Genomic DNA, 24,037 nt, shown 5'->3' with positions numbered 1-24,037 from the left:
TGCATATTCTAGAGGGGTCGTGAATCAGATATGGATACTAAAAAATTCCAAAGATCTTTTAGAGTACACACAATATAAGACCACACAATATAAGACTCATTCATCTTGCAATAGTATTAACACATTTGGCTTTTCTACACTTTACACAAGTATTTCCCCTTCCAAACTAAAAGACAACTTCAAATAGTTGGTATTGCTTTATTTCGTAGAAGAAAAGACCAACGTAGATACAAGAATCTTGTTTCAGGAAGGGATAAATCCTTCTTTATAAAGGATCACACTGATTCAAACAAGAAATTCTCTGAAACGGATATTATGTAGATGCTTCATTTCATGATTGACAACATATCTGGTACGTTTGGAATGTTTTTCAACAGACTGTCGGCGTTCCAATGGGAACAAAAAGTGCTTCTCTTCTTGTCTAATGAGGCTGACTTCATACAGGAACTTTTTACGATGAAAAATAAGAAGTTAACAATATTCTTTAACTTTACTTTCTAAAGGAATATCCTTATGATTATTATTAATTCATTGATTTATTGTTTCAGATCTCCATCATTTCTGATGTCAATTAAAGATATAAGAAAACAGTGTTATACTCATTTATGATGGAGATGACTCAACACTTTTGAGAACTATTGACGTAACATTACAACATGCCTGCAGTGAAGTGCCCAGTACCGGATTGCCAATATGAGACAGATGATCTCGACGCTGTTGTGGTTGCAGCATTGCTAACAACTCATGGAACAGTTCACTCCGCAGCCGCTGGTGCCATTGTCTCAGCAAAAGTAGAAAAAGTAAAACGTCCAACTGTTGCATCAGCTAGTTCCAGTGAAGATTGGACATACTTTGTCTCTCGATGGAAAGACTACATACAAGCAACTAAAGTCAGTGGCAAAGACCTTGTTATTCAGCTACTTGAATGTTGTGATGAAACTTTGCGACGAGACATTACAAGATCTGCTGGTGGATCACTAGTTGACAAATCCGAACAAGAAGTACTTGCAGCCATGCGAACTCTGGCAGTGAGAGAAGAAAACACTATGGTAGCACGTGTTTCTCTCCATGGCATGACACAGGATCGCGATGAGACAGTTCGTTCATTTGGAGCCAGACTTCGAGGCCAAGCAAGTGTTTGTAAATTCACATTACAATGTACAGGATGTGAACAAAATGTCGACTACACAGAAGCTATTTTACGTGATGTACTTACCCGTGGACTAAGTGACCCTGATATTCAGTTAGATCTCTTAGGAGACAAAAATCAGGATATGACACTGGAACAAGTCTTCAAATTCGTTGAGGCCAAGGAAGCCGGTAAGCGTTCTGCATCACGCCTTCTTGATTCACATGGCGCTGAAGCCGCCTCTAGTTCATATCGTCGAAAAAGAAATGCCAATGTAGCCAAAGACACAAAAAAATATGATAACAACAAGGTTGATTTATGTGGTTACTGTGGAAAAAAGGGACACGGAAAAAGTGCTCCACCTAAAATTAGGCAGAAAGAATGTCCTGCATACGGACACACTTGCAAAAACTGTGAACGTGACAACCATTATGAATCTGTATGTCGAAGCAATACCAGTAAGCCAAAAGTGAAACAAAATGAAGAATCTGAGAGTGCTGTATTTGATTCTCTTTGTGCGGCAACTGTGTCCCCTTTAGGGAAAAGAAGCATCCAACTTGATCATCATCTTTACTCGCAGATGTATAACACATGGATTAAACGACCATCACAACCCCAGCCGTTCATCAACATAGTTGTTAAAGTTGTGGAAGATGATAACAAGCAGCTTGGTTTTCAAACCTCTTTAGTGTCTCAACAGAGAAGTACAGTCATACCTGCAATGGCTGACACTGGTTGTCAAAGTTGTCTTGCTGGAATCAAAGTGCTTTACAAAATTGGACTAACAAAACGTGATCTAATACCGGTAAATATGCAGATGCATGCCGCTAACAATAAAGGCATTGTTATACTTGGGGCCGTCATTCTCAGACTATCAGGAAAGGACCAAGATAAGAACGAACTAGAAACTAGACAAAATGTGTACATCACAGACAGCTCAGACAAATTCTTTCTCAGCAAAGAAGCTTGCATTACACTTGGAATAATATCAGAGAACTTTCCTACTATTGGTGAAATTACCGGAAGCGTCACTGATACCTCCGCACTGACAAACGATGAGAACAGGTTCACAATACAAATTGACTGCAACTGTCCAAAGAGGCAATCACCTCCTCCGACACCAGTGAAACTTCCGTTCCAACCCACAGAGGAGAACGTTCCTAAACTCCAAAACTTTCTACTTGAACACTACAAGTCAAGCACTTTTAATACTTGTGAACACCAACCACTACCACTTATGGAAGGTCCACCTTTGAAACTTATGATTGACCCTAAAGCAACGCCAGTTGCATGTCGTACTCCTGTTCCAGTTCCCTTGCACTGGCAGGATGACGTGAAAGCTTCATTAGATCAGGACGTCAGGCTTGGTGTTATAGAGCCTGTTCCAGTCGGCGAACCTGTAACATGGTGTCATCGTATGGTTATATGTTCTAAAAAGAATGGAAAATCGAGACGCACAGTAGACTTTCAGGCTCTCAACGCACACGCAATAAGGGAAACACATCATACACAATCCCCTTTCCATCAGGCAAGATCAGTCCCTCGAGGCAAGAAAAAGACTGTATTTGACGCTTGGAATGGTTACCATAGTGTACCCATCAGAGAAGAAGACCGACATCTTATCACCTTTATCACTCCATGGGGAAGATACAATTACAAGACTGCTCCTCAAGGATACATTGCATCAGGTGATGGTTACACAAGAAGGTTCGACGAGATCGTGGCCGATGTGCCACACAAGACTAAATGTGTCGACGATACTCTTCTGTGGTCTGATGATATTGAAGAAAGTTTCGTTCAAGCTTGTCATTGGTTGGAGATTTGTGGAAACATGGAATAACTTTAAACCCAGAAAAATTCCACTTCACACAAGATACAGTTGAGTTTGCTGGATTCGAAATAACAAACGATAGTGTGCGCCCTTGCAAAAGATACCTGCAAGTAATATTGGATTTCCCTACACCAAAGAACATAACAGACGTTCGATCGTGGTTTGGCCTTGTCAATCAGGTTTCGTATGCATTTAGTATGGCCGATCGCTTAAAACCATTTCGTCAATTGATCAAACCTGGGACACCATTTCGTTGGGATAATCAGCTGGAAACTCTCTTTCAAGAAACAAAGACTGTAATTGTTAGCGAAATCGAGGAAGGGGTACGCATATTTGACAAATCCAAACCGACTTGCTTAGCAACTGACTGGTCAAAATCCGGACTTGGATTCTGGTTATTCCAAAAGCATTGCAATTGCCAAAAGCTTCTACCATTCTGTTGTAACGAGGGTTGGAAAATTACACTGGTAGGCAGTCGCTTTACTCATGGTGCTGAATCACGGTATGCTCCAGTAGAGGGTGAAGCTATCTGTTGTTGACGCACTGGATAAAGCCAGGTATTTCGTTCTTGGTTGTGAAGAACTTATTATTGCTGTAGATCACAAACCACTACTCAAAATTTTTGATGACCGATCACTTGACCAGATTTCAAACACCAGGCTACGAAACCTCAAGGAAAAAACATTGCGTTACAAGTTCACAATGATGCATGTCCCAGGAGCAAAACATCGTGCTGCCGATGCCGTTTCGCGGAACCCAACAGGAAATAATTCAGAGGAACTCAAGTTAATTGATGACATAGCATTGATTACAGAAGACAGCAACCAATTTGGTTACTTGTCTTTTCAGACTATTCAACACAATTTTTTGTCATCAATCATGAAAGACGATTGTTATGATGCATGTTCAGATGAAGAACTTCAACTTGCCGCAGCCTCGTCAATAAACACCTTACAATCAATCACCTGGAACAGTGTACGTGTTGCTACCAACAGTGACGATGATATGGTTAAACTGGTAGAAATAATCGAGAATGGAATGCCTGAATTCCGTCATGAAATGCCAACCGAACTTCGAGAATTCTTCCAATTTCGAGAAGACCTCTACACAGTAGATGGTGTAGTCATGTATAAGGATCGCATCGTAATTCCTCCTGCACTCCGCAAAAATGTATTGATTATACTCCACTCAGCACACCAAGGTGTCACATCAATGATGTCAAGAGCAGAGTCGTCAGTCTTTTGGCCTGGAATAACCCCAGATATCACTACTCTACGCAATGAGTGTTATCAATGCAATCGAATGGCACCATCACAACCATGTGCTCCACCAACACCACCTGTGTACCCAGATTATCCTTTCCAATGTTTGTGCGCTGATTTCTTCCTTTATAAAGGCGTAAATTACCTGGTGGTCGTAGACAGATATTCTAACTGGCCAATCATTGAGAGGGCCCACAATGGTGCACAAGGTCTAATTGAGTGTCTACGAAGAACATTTGTTACTTACGGAATACCCGATGAGTTATCTTCAGACGGAGGACCAGAGTTTACTGCCTATACAACAAGACAATTCCTTAACGTATGGGGAGTGCATCATCGCCTTTCATCGGTTGCTTTTCCGCATAGCAATTGCAGAGCTGAAGTTGGCGTAAAAACAGTCAAACGTTTAATCACTGATAACACTGGACCAAACGGTGAACTTGAAACAGATTCTTTACAACGAGCAATTCTACAATATCGCAATACACCTGATAGAGAAACAAAATTATCACCAGCTATGTGTGTGTTTGGACGCCCAATTCGTGACTTCATCCCAATTCTTCCTCGTCGGTATAAACCGCATGACACATGGCGTGACACTTTATCGAAACGCGAGGAGGCTTTGAGGCATAGACACATGAAAGTAGCCGAAAAACTTTCCGAACACACAAAACAACTACCTCCATTGACTATTGGCGACCATGTCCGAATCCAGAATCAGATTGGTGCGAATCCATTGAAATGGGACAAAACAGGACAAGTTATTGAAGTAAGACAATTTGACCAATATGTAATACGGGTTGATGGATCGGGTAGAGTTACCCTTCGCAACAGAAAATTTATTCGGAAATACGAACCAGTGAACAAATACCCAGAAAGGATATCAATTGACACTGATTTGAAATTAATAGCCAAACAAATAAAGCCAGTGTTACATGAATCATCTCTTAAGGGCAAAACAAAGCTCTCTAGTGCTCCCTGCGCAGAAAAGAATGTGCTCACTGAAGACTTGTCTACTTCACAAGACGATCAGAATCACGAGGATCGAGACTCTTGTCAAAATGAGTCACACCCTACAGATATTGCGTTGAATCATTCACAACTACCCAACGTGCCAACAGCAACAGAGGGTATGAAAACGCCCATTTCACAAAGCACTCCGTTGGATTTGACACAAACTAATTTTCACCGCCTAAAGAAGCTCTAACTCCAATCAGACATTCCAGTCGTCAAAGAAAAGAACCGTTATGGCTCCAAGATTACGAACATTAGTTTGAACAATACATTTCATATAAACACTTTGTTAATACACTAGATCAAAAGAGAGGTCTACTATTCATCAGTCATCGTTATATTTCAAATGGACATACCAATGACTTGTGGGGGGATAGAGGAATATCCTTATGATTATTATTAATTCATTGATTTATTGTTTCAGATCTCCATCATTTCTGATGTCAATTAAAGATATAAGAAAACAGTGTTATACTCATTTACTTTCCGCTTTATGGACGATGTTCTCTCACTAAATAATTCAAAATTTGGTGACTATGTTAAGCGCAAAAGGATACAATAGATACAGTTTAGTCTGCCTCATATCTTGACTTACATCTAGTAATTGACAATGAGGGTCGGTTGAAAACAAAACTTTACAACAAACGAGATGATTTCAGTTCCCAATTGTGAACTTTCCCTTTCTATGTAGCAACATTCCAGCAGCGCATGCATACGGAGTATATAACTCCCAATTGATACGATATTCCCGTGCTTGTATTTCCTATCATGATGTCCTTGATAGAGGGTTGCTGCTCACAAGGAGGCTATTAAACCAAGAGTTCTAAATGGTGATGTTGAAATCATTCCTTCGTAAATTTTACAGATGCCATCACGAGTTGGTTGACCGTTATGGAAAACGCGTTTCACAAATTATATTGGATATGTTTCTTACGTCCTAAGTACAATCTCCTTCCCTTTTTATCAATGTGACCTGCTGAATTAGAATATTTACCGGATTTGTAATAAAATGAGCAACACGAATGGTGCCACGTGTGGTGCAGGATCTGCTTACCTTTCCAGAGCACGCTGCACCTGAGATCACCCCCAGTTTTGATGGGGTTCGTATTGCTCAGTGTTTAGTTTTCTGTGTTGTTTGTTGTTTACTATTATTTGTTTGTTTTCATTTTTAGCCATGACATTGTCGATTTATGAGTTTGAATGTCCCTCTGGTATCTTTCGCCCCTCTTCTTTTGACACTACATTAGTTTAAGCCGTCTTTTTTAGACATATAGCTCATCACAAGTGCATCTCATAATGTAGAAAAACAATGACAGATCAACGGCATCCAATGAATGAATGAACGAACGAACGAACGAACGAACGAATGATTGAACGAACAAACGAAACGAACGAACGAACGAACGAACGAATGAATGAATGAATGAATGTTTTATTGCAAAAGCATAGACATGCTATGGCAAAATTAACAACATGTATTACATAACATAAAACATGATTAGACAGTGCATTAACAACCATTATATAACAACAAACCAGATGCTCCGCATGGCGCAGCTTTATACGACCGCAGAGGTTGAACCCTGAACGGTTGGGGCAAGTATGGACACAACATTCAAGCTGGATTCAGCTCTAAATTTGGATTGTGATTAGATAATTGACACAGCATAGGTTTCTGACACAGAATGAATGTGGTCTAATGAACTTAAAATATTTTTTTTGCCTTTGAGCAATTCACTATGCTGTTGAATATTAATCCTCTCAAAAAAATGTTTGAAGAAATTTTCTCTTTATTTATGAAATCTGAAATGAGAAAAATTTAACCTCCCCCCTTTTTTTTCACATCCCCCTTTCCCTTTTTCCAAAACTGATCTCAATTCAAATTTCTAATGGAGTTTGCAACAATAACTACTCATTTAAATACATCATAAAATATTAAAATGTAAAATAAAGTGCTTGTTATCACTGAATGGTAAAGATTGTTTTAATTTATCAGTTGGTAGTAAAAGTGAATATACATTGTATATTGTATAAAACAATGATTTAAGTTGATTCAACTACTATTCTGGACAAAGAAAGATAACTCCAATTGAAAATTTCTTGCTATTGCACAATATTGTGCAATTAGATATTTCTTGCTATTGCGCAATACTGTGCAATTGAAAATATTTGCTATTGCACAATACTGTGCAATTGAAGATTTCTTGCTATTGCGCAATACTGTGCAATTGAAAATTTCTTGCTATTGCACAATACTGTGCAATTGATGATTTCTTGCTATTGCTGAATACTGTGCAATTGAAAATTTCTGGCTATTGTACAATACTTAATATAATAATTTTGGATCCTGATTTGAACCAACTTGAAAACTGGGCCCATAATCAAAAATCTAAGTACATGTTTAGATTCAGCATATCAAAAAAGCCCAAGAATTCAATTTTTGTTAAAATCAAACTTAGTTTAATATTGGACCCTTTGGACTTTAATGTAGATCAATTTGAAAACGGGACCAAAAATTAAGAATCTACATACACAGTTAGATTTGGAATATCAAAGAACCCCAATTATTCAATTTTTGATGAAATCAAACAAAGTTTAATTTTGGACCCCGATTTGGACCAACTTGAAAACTGGGCCAATAATCAAAAATCTAAGTACATTTTTAGATTCAGCATATCAAAGAACCCCAAGAATTCAATTTTTTGTTAAAATCAAACTAAGTTTAATTTTGGACCCTTTGGACCTTAATGTAGACCAATTTGAAAACGGCACCAAAAATTAAGAATCTACATACACAGTTAGATTCGGCATATCAAAGAACCCCAATTATTCAATTTTTGATGAAATCAAACAAAGTTCAATTTTGGACCCTTTGGGCCCCTTATTCCTAAACTGTTGGGGCCAAAACTCCCAAAATCAAACCCAACCTTCCTTTTATGGTCATAAACCTTGTGTTTAAATTTCATAGATTTCTATATACTTATACTAAAGTTATGGTGCGAAAACCAAGAATAATGCTTATTTGGGCCCCTTTTTGGCCCCTAATTCCTAAACTGTTGGAACGAAAACTCCCAAATCAATCCCAATCTTCCTTTTGTGGTCATAAACCTTGTGTCAAAATTTCATAGATTTCTATTTACTTAAACTAAAGTTATGGTGCGAAAACCAAGAATAATGCTTATTTGGGCCCCTTTTTGGCCCCTAATTCCTAAACTGTTGGAACGAAAACTCCCAAAATCAATCCCAATCTTCCTTTTGTGGTCATAAACCTTGTGTCAAAATTTCATAGATTTCTATTTACTTAAACTAAAGTTATAGTGCGAAAACCAAGAAAATGCTTATTTGGGCCCTTTTTGGCCCCTAATTCCTAAAATGTTGGGACCAAAACTCCCAAAATCAATCCCAACCTTCCTTTTGTGGTCATAAACCTTGTGTTAAAATTTCATAGATTTCTATTCACTTTTACTAAAGTTAGATTGCGAAAACTAAAAGTATTCGGACGACGACGACGACGCAGACGACGACACCGTGGTACCAATATACGACCAAAAAATTTTCAATTTTTGCGGTCGTATAAAAATTAGAAATAGAATGACAAACCAACGTCAACCATTATATAAAAACAGACAATTTTGAAAAAAAACAAGGACAGACCAATGGCAACCAATGTATAACAACTCACAATGACAAACCAACGGTAACCATTGTATACCGACAGACAATTAAGAAAAACAATAACAGAGTAATAAAAATCATTGTATAGATAAGGACAATGATAGAGAATCATGAAAGCACCTACAGCAACAATTGTATAACAGCAGACAATTAAGAAAAACAATAACAGAGCAACGGCAACCAATGTAAAACAACAGACAATTTAGAAACACAATGTCACAGCAACGACAACCGTTGGCATTGTATAACAACAAACAAGTTAGAAACACAATGACAAAGCAACGACAAAATAAACTCATCATAGAAATCAGGATTAAATTTTGTCTACAAAAGAATCATCAGTGACACTCGAATCCAAAAAATTAAAAAGGTCAAATAAAATACGAAGTTAGGGAGCATTGGGGACCAAAATTCCTAAAAGTTGTGCCAAATACAGCTAAGGTAATCTATTCCAAAAGTAGAAAAGCCTTAGTTTTCAAAAATTTTAAAGTTTTAACAGATAATTTATAAATATGACTATATCAATGATAATTCATGTCTTCACAGAAGTGCTGACTACTGGGCTGGTGATACCCTCGGGGAATTTCAACTCCACCAGCAGTGGCGTCGACCCAGTGGTTGTAAATAAACTCATCATAGATATCAGGATTAAATTTTGTAACTACGTCAGACGCGCGTTTCGTCTACAAAAGACTCATCAGTGACGCTCGAATCCAATAAATTAAAAATGTCAAATAACGTACGAAGTTAAAGAGCATTAGGGACGAAAGTTCCTTAAAGTTGTACCAAATACAGCCAAGGAAACCATTGTATAACAACAAATTAAACAAGTAAGAAACACAATGACAGAGTAATGACAACCCTTGTATAACAACAAACAATTTCGAAACACAATAATAGAGGAACGGCAATCATTGCATGACAACAAACAAGTTAGAAACACAATAACAGAGCAACGGAAACAATTTTATAACAACAAATAATTTAGAAACAGAATGACAGAGCAACGACAACCCTTGTATAACAACAAATAAGTTGGAAACACAATGACAGAGCGACGGCAACTATTGTATAACAAAAAACAATTTAGAAACACAATGATAGAGCAACGGCAGTCATTGAATAACAACAAAGAAGTAAGTAACTTAATTACAGAACGAAAACATTTGTATAACAAGACACAAGTCAATAAATTAATTACAGAGCAACGAAAACAACTGTATATCAACAAACAAGATAGAAACACAATAACAGAGCAACGGAAACCATTGTATAACAACAAATAATTTAGAAACACAATGATAGAGCAACGACAACCCTTGTATATCAACAAACACGTTATAAACACACTGATAGAGCAACGGAAACCATTGTATAACAACAAACAATTTAGAAACACAATGAAAGAGCAACGGCAGTCATTGAATAACAAAAAACAATATAGAAACACAGTAATAGAGAAACGGAATCATTGTATAACAACAAATAATTTAGAAACTCAATGATAGAGCAACGGCAGTCATTGAATAACAAAAAACAATATAGAAACACAGTAATAGAGAAACGGAATCATTGTATAACAACAAATAATTTAGAAACTCAATGTTAGAGCGACGACAGTCATTGAATAACAAAAATACAATATAGAAAAACAATAATAGAGAAACGGAATCATTTTATAACAACAAACAAGTTAGAAACACAATAACAAAGCAACGGAAATAATTGTCTAACAACAAATTATTTAGAAACGCAATGACGTATTAATGACAACTATCAGGAACTATTTTTGTCGGTAGATTGATAGTTAATTGTGGACAGCGTGGCATGGATTGTCAGATAGAAGGGTAACAGACCTTCAAATGAACAAAGACACGTGGTTGTGATGTCGGGTGCTTGTATGATTCTCTGTCGTTGTTTGTTGTTTTACAATGGTTTCCATTGCTCTGTTGTTGTGTTTCTAACTTGTTTGTTGTTATATAATGATTGCTGTTTCTCTGTTATTGGTTTTCTCAATTGTTTGTTGTCATACAATGGTTGACTGTTTTATTTGTTATGTCTGTTTGGTTCACGCATCGTTGTGGGTGTAGCGGGGTTTGATGGGACTGTCTACAAAGTGAAAGGTTTAGCGCTATAAAGCCGGGTTTGATCCGCCGTTTTTTACATTCGGGGATGCCTGAGGCGGATCAGGAATATGACAGTTCTTGTCCATTCGTTTTTTATGTGTTTTGTCATTGGATTTTGCCATGTGATTATGGACAGGACTTTCCAATTTGATTTTCCTCTGAGTTCAGTATTTTCGTGATGTTACTTTTAACCTTGAAAATGTTGTCAAGAAAAACTTTGTTACATAAGGAATCTTCATAAAAGGTATGAAAAATACATTTTTCTACCTTATTAAATATCAACCTTTTTACAACAAATAGTTTACACGGTTGTTACTTTTTGTTTCAATGATTATAATTTTGCAACCAGATATCAAAGGATAATTGTGGTATCAGAGGAAAAGATTTTTAAAAATCAGTATAAAACCTGGCAAATCAATGATGGGCTTTTGAGGAAAAGTTAAGAAATAGCAAAGGACAGGTGAGCTGAATTCTATTGAAAAATGTACAATAAAGATCAAGTGCTTGCAATCTATAGGGGTCATCTTATAATAACTTAAATTAAAACTTGAATACACACCTCAGAAGAGATATATCATTTCATTTGACCATTTTATACACTCTACAAAAGTAACATGTAAATTTAACCTTAAATGCTGTGCCTCACCCATTTACAACCTGTGTAGTAAAAAATAGATTCAGACTATTACAGCTTTGAACAGTACTACATATAGAAATATCAGAATAGACTTAACTCCAGAATATCATATTAGATAGCAAATATCTACAGACAGTTATGTATTTTCCCAAATATAAAGGAGGAAAAGACTGCCTGAATACCTCTGACCTATTTTGGGGTGAACTAAACAATTCTGAAAATTTCAACACATTGTATGTTGAATAGGAGTTCCCTTTTGTTGCCATGTTGGAGGTCTAAACTCACTAATTTCATCATTCATCAGCCAAATTCAACTTGTTATACTGACTACTAGATTTCAGAAAATTTGGTTTTTGAACAATTTTGATTTCTTTAACCATTGCCTCAAACTATAAAGGATCTCTAAACAAACATTCTGTACACCATGTATTTATTTGGTAGGTTAAGTCAGAAAACAGGCAGACAAGGGAAATAACTCAATCTCAATAACAGTAACCTATCTATTATAAATTGTAAAATCTTATATAGTGTAACCTGTGTTATCCAACACAATCAGGGACCGGGAAATGTTGGATAAAGCAGGGTGTTGAAATACTTAGTTTTTTCTGCATGGATAGACATATTTTAGGACTGTGAAGCTGTGTCAGTTAAAGCCGGATGTTGGAATACTCAGGTGTTGGATCAGGCAGGTTACACTGTATATATATATATAGATATTAGAAAATGTGGTATGAGTGCTAATGAGACAACTCTCAATCCAACTCATAATTTGTAGAAGTAAACCATTTAGATCAAAGTAAGGCCTTCAGCATGGAGCCCCAAAAATGACTAGTGTAAAACCAATCAAACAAGAAAAACAACAGGTTAATCTATTTAAAAAACGAGAAACAAGAAACAATAATGTTGTTTTTATGTTGTTATCCTCGGATATTTGATGCGTTTCCCTCAGTTCTGGTTTGTAACCCGGATTTGTTTTTTTCTATCGATTTATGAGTTTCGAACAGCCGTATACTACTGTTGCCTTTATTTATGAACCACAACAACAAATGACAACCAGAGGAATTAAATTTTATAATTCAAATAAAACTCATTTTGAGGTTATACTAATGGAGGATACAGGACAAATAGATAATGTAAGATAAGGTAAACTGATGTCTAAATATAATGTAACATCCAGTATATTAGAAAAGAAATACTACACAATGGCCATAATAACTAAAATGAAGTTCACAATGTATTGAAATGTTTATTATTAGATAATCAAAGTTAATTCACTCTAAACTCAATTACAAATAAGTTTTTTCAAACATAACTGATCCACATTTGAAAAGAATCCTATTTAGACAATTCATTCAAAGAAATTTTATGATTTTGTACTGTATTTTGCTATTTTTGCGTATTATTTTAGAAGTAACTCTTCAACATTCTATTGAAACATTAATTCTACACATTTAAACATGTACATATAATTGTGTGACCTACCGTGGATTGTTTTATTTTTGTGGGTACCAATTTTTGTTCATTGACATTTAATTTTGTGGTTTTGTCAAAGCCTACATAAGAGCCTATAGGAAATTTGTCATTCGTTGAACATTTTATTTCGTGTTTAACCTCTAACTACGAAATCAACGAAAAATTGGTATCCAACAAATAATAATGAATTCACAGTATAACAAATAAACATCAATAGTTAAAAGACAACCCCAAGCTTGAATTGGTTTAATGCTAATTACTCAAAAATTGGAATATTCATATATAACTTGTATAGTTAACGTCTCACTGAACAGAATGATATATGTTTAAAAATACTTCTGTTATAAGCATAAATGTATCATTATATGAATTGGTTTTGTCAACAATTTGCATAGTAATATATATACTATACAAATCCTTGGGTTTAGTATGTTCATTAATTTGTTATACAGACAGCATCATGTTAGAATAAAGCCAGTACATACATGTACTTGATAAACATTAGTTAAATAATAACTGTTGTTTGAATTCTTCTGTTATTAGTTGATAATTTAAAGTTTTGTTTATCTTTTTTTGCAACTGAATTTTAAGTGGAGCCCCAATAAGTCTGTGTATTGGTCTATTTATTTTTAACCCTTAACACTCATTTAACTCCACCTGATCAAAACTTGTTCCACATTTTTATATTGCACTCTATAATTTTGTTAATTATGTTTCTTTTATAATGCTTACTTACTCAATGACAAAATGTAAGATCATTATGTCTGGACTTTGTTGCAGGCGAGACAAAAATATTAGCAATTTTTTCTAGTCTAGCAAAGTTTAAGAAAATTTCAATTTGATCACCAATTTGTCTTCTTGTTTGATTTAGTTGTTAAACCCATTACTTATGATTAAATATTCAGAATAAAACAAAATTTCTGTAAATTTATAATTTTTCCATTGTAGTTTTCATTTTAAAAGTATAAAGGATACAAAAGACAAGAATCAAATCAATAAAAAAATAAATTATTGCACAAATATATTAAAATAATTATGTACATGTATTTCAATGCATAAATAACAATACCAATAATATACATATTTACCAATATTCTATATACATACCACATGGACAAAAGTTATTTCAAACATTAAATAGATGCATTTTAATCAACAATTAGTTTTACTACAACATTTTTTTTAAAATGGACTCTAACTAGCTGCATTATCGTAAATGCAAACTTTCAAACAGATCATCCTTAAGTTTAAAGGATTCATTACATGCCTGCATTGGTGATTTTATAAGTTCTATCATTTATCAGGTTATTTTGGGGTCAGGTTTTATTTGTGGATTGTGTTCATTATTCACATGTTATTACAATGTGCAATGTATTTAAATAGACAGTGAATGAAATGTTTGTATAGGGTTAAATATCACAAGAAAAAGTCTACTGCAATAATTTCAATTTTCAGACTTATTTATATGTATAAGACTATAAAAAATCTAGCAAATTTGACATGTACCAGATCAACAAGATAGACAATACTGCACAGATAAGGAAAGAAATAATAACCAGATGCTCCGCAGGGCGCAGCTTTATACGACCGCAGAGGTTGAACCCTGAACGGTTGGGGCAAGTATGGACACAACATTCAAGCTGGATTCAGCTTTAAATTTGGATTGTGATTAAATAGTTGACACAGCATAGGTTTCTGACACAGAATGAATTTGGTCTAATGAACTTAAAATTTTTGATTTGCCTTTGAGCAATTCACTATGCTGTTGAACATTAATCCTCTCAAAAAAATGTTTGAAGAAATTTTCTTTTTATTTATGAAATCTGAAATGAGAAAAATTGACCCCCCCCCACCCCAATTTTTTTTTTCACATCCCCCTTTCCCTTATTCCAAAACTGATCTCAATTCAAATTTCTAATGGAGTTTGCAACAATAACTACTCATTTAGATACATCATAAAATATTAAAATGTAAAAAAAGTGCTTGTTATCACTGAATGGTAAAGATTGTTTTAATTTATCAGTTGGTAGTAAAAGTGAATATACATTGTATATTGTATAAAACAATGATTTAAGTTGATTCAACTACTATTCTGGACAAAGAAAGATAACTCCAATTGAAAATTTCTTGTTATTGCGCAATATTGTGCAATTAGATATTTCTTGCTATTGAGCAATACTGTGCAATTGAAAATACTTGCTATTGCACAATACTGTACAATTGAAGATTTCTTGCTATTGCGCAATACTGTGCAATTTAAGATTTCTTGCTATTGCTGAAAACGGGACCAAAAATTAAGAATCTACATACTCAGTTAGATTTTGGCATATCAAAGAACCCCATTTATTCAAGTTTTGATGAAATCAAACAAATTTAATTTTGGACCCTGATTTGGACCAACTTGAAAACTGGGCCAATAATCAAAAATCTAAGTTCATTTTTAGATTCAGCATATCAATGAACCCCAAAGATTCAATTTTTGTTAAAATCGAACTAAGTTTAATTTTGGACCCTTTGGACCTTAATGTAGACCAATTTGAAAACGGGACCAAAAATTAAGAATCTACATACACAGTTAGATTTGGCATATCAAAGAACCCCATTTATTCAATTTTTGATGAAATCAAACAAAGTTTAATTTTGGACCCCGATTTAGACCTACTTGAAAACTGGGCCAAAAATCAAAAAAATTAAGTACATTTTTAAATTCGGCATATTAAAGAACCCCAATTATTCAATTTTTGATGAAATCAAACAAAGTTTAATTTTGGACCCTTTGGGCCCCTTATTCCTAAACTGTTGGGACCAAAACTCCCAAAATCAATCCCAACCTTCCCTTTATGGTCATAAACCTTGTGTTTAATTTTCATAGATTTCTTATACAAAAGTTACGGTGCGAAAACCAAGAAAAATGCTTATTTGGGCCCCTTTTTGGCCCCTAATTCCTAAACTGTTCCGACCTCAACTCCCAAAATCAATCCCAACCTTCCTTTTGTGGTCATAAACCTTGTGTTTAAATTTCATTGATTTCTATTTTTCTATTTACTTATACTAAAGTTATTGTGCGAAAAACCAAGAATTATGCTTATTTGGGCCCTTTTTTGGCCCCTAATTCCTAAACTGTTGGAACCAATACTCCCAAAATCAATCCCAACCTTCCTTTTGTGGTTATAAACCTTGTGTCAAAATTTCATAGATTTCTATTCACTTAAACTAAAGTTATAGTGCGAGAACCAAGAAAATGCTTATTTGGGCCCTTTTTGGCCCCTTATTCCTAAAATGTTGGGACCAAAACTCCCAAAATCAATCCCAACCTTCTTTTTGTGGTAATAAACCTTGTGTTAAAATTTCATAGATTTCCATTCTATTTTACTAAAGTTAGAGTGCGAAAACTAAAAGTATTCGGACGACGACGACGACGACGACGCCAACGTGATACCAATATTCAACCAAAAAATTTTCAATTTTTGCGGTCGTATAAAAAGTCTGAAGATAAATATTGACAAATATCTGTAATGTGTAACTAATTTGTTCTAATATTACCATCTTATATTAGTATAATGGTATGCAAATCTTAAGACGTGTATGCATACATTATAATCTCATTTGCATCAGTAAACAATAATATAACAATGACATTTAAAATAAAACAAAATTTGTACAAAACTGAATACATTTTGTGTAATATAATATTATAACTTTAGATTAAGTTAATATTCAACATAGGAATGTAATTCTGAACATTTTATACATTGAAAAAATAATTATTCTGAATATTTTATATATCAAAACGTACCGATTATCAGGTTGTCTGCATGTTGATATCGTAAAATATCAGCTGCGAGACATAATATGAAGCTTTTTGTCGAGTAAGCGCAGAGAACGAGATAAAAAAGCCTTCATATTATGTTGAGCAGCTGATATTTTACAATATTAATATGCCGATAACCTGATAATCGATTTATCGGGCTGTATTTGCGTCTTTTGGAAGTATTGTCTTAGTTTCACCAGCAACCGGAAGTTGACTTGATAAGTTCGGGTCAAACTTATCAACGTCGGTTCAAACATTATGACGTCGCTGATATGTCCGGGTCAAAGTTATTAAGGCCAGGTCAACGTATTTGACGTCACAAAGCCATGATATGGAGTTTTATTAAGAGCTGAGCAGATTGATATAGACAGTTGGACGACCGATAAAATATAATTATTACAAATTAAAGGCAAGTTATAATGGATTGGTATGAGCACTTGTGAGATAAATCTCTATTGAATAGTAATTACCCTATAAACTATTTGTCTTGTTTTTTCGGTTTGTTTGTTGTTGGAATACTGGCCACATACTTGGAAAACAACAAAATGTTTGCAGATAGGTTTTATACCACCTAACAACTAGATATAGTCTCCCCAAATCAAAATTGGTTTTAAAATAAAAAATACTTGCTTAATTTTTATACTTTCCTCAAAAAATCAAATAGTATTTCAAAAATGATTGTATGATTATGTCAAAGACATTTTCAAATGAAAGTGATTTAAGTTGCAAGCCATTGTTTTAATATAAACATTTAATTGAACAATGATAATGTCAGACATGCTATATGTAATCATACTGTTTACTGGGTGATAATTATCTAATATATCATTTTAATATCATAGAACATTTTTGCTATTCATTATAAAAATATATATATATATATATCTTTCATGATTATTAAATATATTGGAATGTTCATTTGGTTGATTTTAGTCAATATTCAAACAGAAAAATGTTTCATGAAACAAGGAATTCATTATGTCAACAAAATAATAAAACATCATTTTTTCATGATTTTTATACCAATTAACAAATTGAATTATCTGACAAAACCTTCTATCATAAGTTATTGAAAATTATTTGTAAGCAAACTTTAAGAGGATACACAAATGAGTACTAACTAAGTCTGTACTATATATCACTGAGTATTTTTTAATAATCCTGAAAAGTACTGGCCAGTCATTTAACTTTTTTAATAGGTGAAATTCACTCTACAATAGAATACTCTCAGAATATGGTATATGAGTAATACATGTTTAAATTACATAAGATTGACATCAGAATGCATTTAAATAAACACAAATTATTCTTCAAATCAATTTATATAATAAATGGCTGATTCACAATAACTGGTTCTCTTCAAATATCACAAGCCAGTGTATACATGTGTTCCTGATTTAGTGAGTGGTTCCCTGTCTGGTTGACCTGCTCGAAGTCTGAAATAACGTCTGACTCTATATGTTACAAATACGCCAATTACTAATACAACTGAAAAATATATACACAATCAATATGTATAGCTTAAATATTTATAAAAAATTTACATACCTCAAAATATGTAAACCCATAATATCTCAAAATTTGCAATACTAAGGTTCTGCAATAAATCTTGTATTTTCAGTTAAAAAAAAAATCTCTGCTGAATTTGAATAAGTCATACATATATAAAATGGTAGTAAAGAGGAGTATTTCCTTTTAAATCTTTATAAAGAAATCTGTTTTACTTGATATATCACTAAAACTGCATGCACCTTTATCCACTGACATGTTTTTTAGAACCTACTCTGTAGGAACATTTTATTGTGAACTATTGTCTCCTCTTGGTCAAGGCACTTTTATGGTAATTTTGTTTTTATGTCAATTCACTGATACTCTTAACCAGAAAGGTTTCTTGTGAATTCATAATTGATATCATCCTTGCTAAAACCTAACAAATTTTGCAAAATATACATTTTCAGTGTTTACAGGGGAGGTAATATTTTGTCACTAGATTTCACCCTAAATATAGGTGAATATGGTATTGTGTAAATCAACTTATTTTATGAATACTTTATTTCACATTTACTCATTTGTCCACTTCACAGCTATTTACCCAATGTAGTATGATAAGGTATGATAGAAGTTTCACAGTATGTGACGATTTTTATTTGCGAATGTCGCTAAAATGAATTACTCGTGAAAATAAGATGGTTTACAGTATTCAATAAAACTTACCTATCCCAATGACAGACATAACAACAATAAATGATGATGTCACTTCACAAGCCATCTTTATCTTATTTGGTTTAAGTAAAGTATTACAAAACTCTGGATCACTAGACCCTGCTGGACAATAGGCACTTGCTGGACAAGGTTGTGGGCTATCACCAGATGACTGCACAAGAAAAAAGAAAGATTTAAAGATTTAAAGGAGAGTATATGATTCAATATGAAAGATAAAATGTTATATTAAATTAAAAGTATAGAGTCCTCATGCAGTCCCTCTTCACATAAAAGGAAAATATCTCATCCTGTTCTTTTTTGAATGCTTAAGAATCTATTTCTCCTTTCAAACTGATTTACAAAATTCACATAAAAACTATGTATGACCTAAGTGCTGCAACAATAACTCTTAAATCAATGTTTATAATTGAAGAGTTCAATCTTTTAAATATTGTTAAACACAGAAGAGAATTTTGAAAGATTTCTGAAGAATGATAAAGGCATAAGGGTAAACTTATGTTTTCAGATAATGTTTGATTTCTAGTTGAGAGTTCTAAATCTTACTGGACAGAATTTATCCTCTGGACATAACAAGCAGTCCTGTTTGGTTTGAGATCCACTGTTTGTATTGTAAGTACCATCCGGACATTCCTGGCATAATGATGGACCAGCAGCAGTCTTGTAAGTTCCTGTAAACAAAGCAAGTTCAATTATAATGTATTTGGAAATTTTAAATAATCTGTTACTGTGTTTACAAAATATTGTTGCATTTATTTGCAAATAAATGATGTTATAATCTTGTCTAGGGAAGACTTAGGATAAGGTTAATCAGAGATATTAGCTGTTTCAATGTGGAGATTGAGAAATTCATATTTAGAGATTTTTTTTTAAGGCATGACTTCCTATTCTTTCTCACATTGGAATAAAGTCAATAGCACAATTTTAACAGATTTCAATTTTTCTATTTTGACCTCTCCACCCAATTGTAAACCTATGGTCAGGTGACAAAATCAAAACATTGATACTGCATGCTGACAATTTGTTGTTGAGCCTAATCATGCATAACTTTCTAACAGTATTACATAGCAGTTGTGTTTCAAATGAGATCCTATCTAGAGAAGCTATATTCTTGGAACAACTATACAATGATTAATGAAAGTGATTTATGAAAATGTCTAAATTCTAAGACCATGACCATTTATTATTATACAAGAATTCACAAATATTTATAGTATTTATTGTCTAGTTGAAAGCCACTGTTAATCCCATATAATTATATTATTGTCATTTTTTTTGTTTGTACATGTATTTCTTTCTATAGCCATTTAATGTAGATGTGTTTGCACAAATATATATATCATCTATCTATCTCTTTACAAACCTGGCTGACATTTTGCACATTCTGATAATCCTCTCCCATCAGCTTCTTCTCCTTCTGGACAAGGATCACAGTTAATACAACCTGTTTTACTGAAAAGAAGACGATGATAACAGTTAATACAACCTGTTTTACTGAAGAAATTATACCATTTATTAATTAGAAGATGAGTTTGAAAAAAGGCTAAATAAAAGTATTATTATCACTGGCTTAAAACATGAATAAACTGCACTCATTTTCAGAGAAGCTTTATGAGTCCTGAAGCTTTGATTAAAAATGTTCTAATGGTTTTCTAAATTCGCAACTACTTGTATATTGTTTCAATAATAAATTGGTATATGTCATGTTTAGTAGTTTTACAAATTGGACAGACAAAACTACATCTAAACTTATATGGTATAGTTGTACATAAATGGGAAAATGTTTAATTGCCTTGATTGTTTAATATTTGCCATAGTAACCTACTAAAGGAGACTGGTTAATTTAAGATACTCTTGTTTCTAAATCTGTATGTATATATATATGTGTTTTTCTATAAAATGATGAAAAATGTCTAAATTAAACTAAGGGGAAAACGATTTAGCTTAAGCTGTTCCTATGGATACATATAAACATCAAAGGAGCAAAAACCATATGTTCTGACCTCTGAAATAAAACCTAATTCGTGGTTTAACAATCAATTAATGAAAGAAGTACAGTGACATTTCAGGGGAAGATCCAGCTATTTTCCAAAGGGGGGTTTCAACCATGTGTCCCCATTCAAAAAGGTTGATCAACCAAAAATAAGGGGAGAGGAGGGGTTCCAACCCTCGGAACCACTCCCTCTAGATCAGCCACTGCATTTTGAAAAATTTCCAGTCATTTTGTGTTTGTTTGCAGTCTTAATGTCTTCTTATTTAAGAGTGATACTAAACTGTAATATTTGATGTCAAAACAGGCTATAGATTGTCATAGATACAATCACAAGATAATAAACTCATCATAGATACTTGGATTGAAATTTTGTATTTATGTCAGATGTGTGTTTCGTCTACAAAAGAATCATCAGTGTCGCTTGATTAAAAAAAAGTTAAAAAGGCCAAATAAAGTACAAAGTTGAAGAGCATTGAGGACCAAAAATTTCTAAAAGTTTTGCCAATTACAGCTAAGGTAATATATTCCTGAAAATTGAGAAATATAAACTTACTTGCATACTGTTCCTGAATCACATGTTACACAAGAACTCTGATTTTTCTTATCATTATGGTGTCCATTTTGGCACTCTGTACATTGTGTAACTCCTGATGGCGTAGATGGGGAATAAGATCCTGCTGGACAAGCTAAACATTCTACTAATCCTGTTTGGTTCCCATATGTTCCTGCAGGGCATGGTTTACAGTCATGGCAACCAAAAATTCTAAAATAAATATATGTAAAATATGAAGTTTAATATTTGTTATGAAAGCGAAATAGCATGCAAGGCATCAGTGACCTCTTCATAAATTCTGTTTATTACAAAAGCAAACATATTTCTTATGTGACTTGATAACTATTTTTTAATAATCATAGGATAAGCTATTTATATGAAAATATTTTTTTTATATAAAATCAATCACTTTTTTCCAATTGTGAAAACTGATACCAATAGTCAAATCATTTATATTTTTGATATAAAACCTATCTTTTTTTTTATCTTTGCAGTAAATTTTGTTGCCTTTGTTTTGCAGTGTTTTATGGGGATTTCAGTTTTGAACTTTTTCTTCATTACAGTAGATTGATAATGTTCAGCCCTTTTCATCAAATTAAAATGCCAAAAAAGAAATACTGGTATCACACAAAAGCCTGATTAAAACAATAACTCTATGTGTGGCTCCCTACATGGTCAAATCTTACCCATAACCTTGGGGAGGAGTGGATGATCTTGCAATCTGACATCTCATTGAAAAGAACCTTAGATCTTTATTATGTCCAAAATTCTTAATTTCAATTTCTTAAAAAAGACCTAGTGACCTGAGGCAAACTCTAGATGTGACCTCAGTTGCCCTAAGGGGGTAGGTACCCTTCTGGACCCCCTTTATTACAACTTTAATTTTAAACATACTTGCAATAGTGAGTAATTTGACAAGGCTCACATAATGATTTTCCTGTGGCATTCTGATAACTTCCAGGATGACATTTATCACATGAAGGTTGTCCTGTAACATTTTGAAATTCTCCCTTTGGACAATCCTCACATTTTTGACTTCCTTCTTCTTTACTAAAAGTTCCAATTTTACACATTGAACATTCTGCCTGTGCTTTTTGATCCTGAAAATATCCTGGGGAACATTTCAAACAATTTGCCTGACCAGTTATATTTTGATATTCTCCCTCAGTACAAGCAGTGCATCCTGTACTAGCTGGATGATTACTAAAATGACCTGTATCACATTTCAGGCATTCTTCCTGGCCAGTTCTGTTCTGGTACCCGCCTGGATCACATTTATTACATGAGGATTGTTTTGTTTTATTTTGAAATTCTCCCTCTGCACATGGTTGACATTCAAATGACCCAGTTTTATTGGTAATGTAACCAGCCTCACAACCATCACATTCTTGTTTTCCAGTTACGCTACGAATAAATATATCCAATCAGGTCAAATGAAAATATATATTTAGGCAAATAAGAAGAGAATTTTTTCAAATTTTTTTTAACAAACAATTAAGCAGTATGATAGTGCAATACAGATAGAACAGATCTATTTTAAATACACTTCATGTAATCATGAACTATTCTGAATTGTAAAACTGCCCTCTATCATACTTGAATATACTTAAGTCAAATTCTCTGACTTATACTCAGAAATAATTTGGGATAATTATCAAAATGTAAAAGTATTCAGGCTTTTCATTTTTCACGAACAAAAACTAAACAATTAATCTAATGGAAAAAAACCCAAACAAACAATAGTATCAAACCAAGTAAAGTAACAAAGTAGCCAAGAAGGTGGCTCTTAATAATACATTTTTGTAGCTATATATAGCATCTTTACTGAAACTTTAAACTTTGAAGGACATTTGTTTTTGAGAAATCACACAATTAAACTAACATTAATTGAATGTTTACATCTATTTCTACATACAATTTATGCATTTTTGTCCTTTTCACAATTTATAAAACAACTATATGTCAAGAAATATAAAAGTAGATTTTTTCAATGTTTATACGATGCATTTCCACATTTTCTATCTTTTGTCAAAATTTTATAAACTCCCAGATTTCCAAATGTCTGCAAACCTCCTGTAGTACTACCACATATTTTTGTCATTTACATAATCAAACCATATATTAAATTGCACATACTTAGCATAATGTCCCTTTTCACATGGTACACAAGATGTTTTTTGTGATGCTGGATTGTAATATCCTCTAGCACAAGGGACACATAAACTGTCTATTTTACACTGACCAAACACCTGGCAACAATAACAATCAACACCACCTGCAAAAATGAGGAAACAAATATCTAATTAAAAATCG

The 24,037-nt window shown here is 33.6% G+C and overlaps 2 protein-coding genes across 2 annotated transcripts in view; both read right to left on the bottom strand.

Moving 5' to 3' along the window:
• LOC143071516 (uncharacterized) overlaps window positions 1-24,037 on the bottom strand; it is a 150,964-nt gene that overhangs the window by 82,151 nt on the left and 44,776 nt on the right. The gene's annotated exons all lie outside the window — the stretch shown is intronic.
• The window catches only part of LOC143071517 (uncharacterized), a 16,943-nt gene continuing 5,806 nt past the window's right edge, over window positions 12,901-24,037 (bottom strand). The window contains exons 3-9 of the mRNA XM_076245868.1: window positions 23,861-23,999; window positions 22,619-23,128; window positions 21,725-21,934; window positions 20,542-20,630; window positions 19,725-19,849; window positions 19,173-19,332; window positions 12,901-18,446 (exon numbers count right to left, since the gene is read on the bottom strand). Of these exons, the coding sequence (XP_076101983.1) occupies window positions 18,325-18,446; window positions 19,173-19,332; window positions 19,725-19,849; window positions 20,542-20,630; window positions 21,725-21,934; window positions 22,619-23,128; window positions 23,861-23,999 (1,355 nt within the window). The 3' untranslated portion in view covers window positions 12,901-18,324. The remainder of the gene's footprint in view (window positions 18,447-19,172; window positions 19,333-19,724; window positions 19,850-20,541; window positions 20,631-21,724; window positions 21,935-22,618; window positions 23,129-23,860; window positions 24,000-24,037) is intronic.

The sequence above is a fragment of the Mytilus galloprovincialis genome, chromosome 4 (assembly GCF_965363235.1).
Source record: "Mytilus galloprovincialis chromosome 4, xbMytGall1.hap1.1, whole genome shotgun sequence".
NCBI classification, from domain to species: domain Eukaryota; kingdom Metazoa; phylum Mollusca; class Bivalvia; order Mytilida; family Mytilidae; genus Mytilus; species Mytilus galloprovincialis.
Note: the sequence above shows the minus strand (reverse complement) of the source record. Positions and strands in the feature narration are given on the sequence as shown.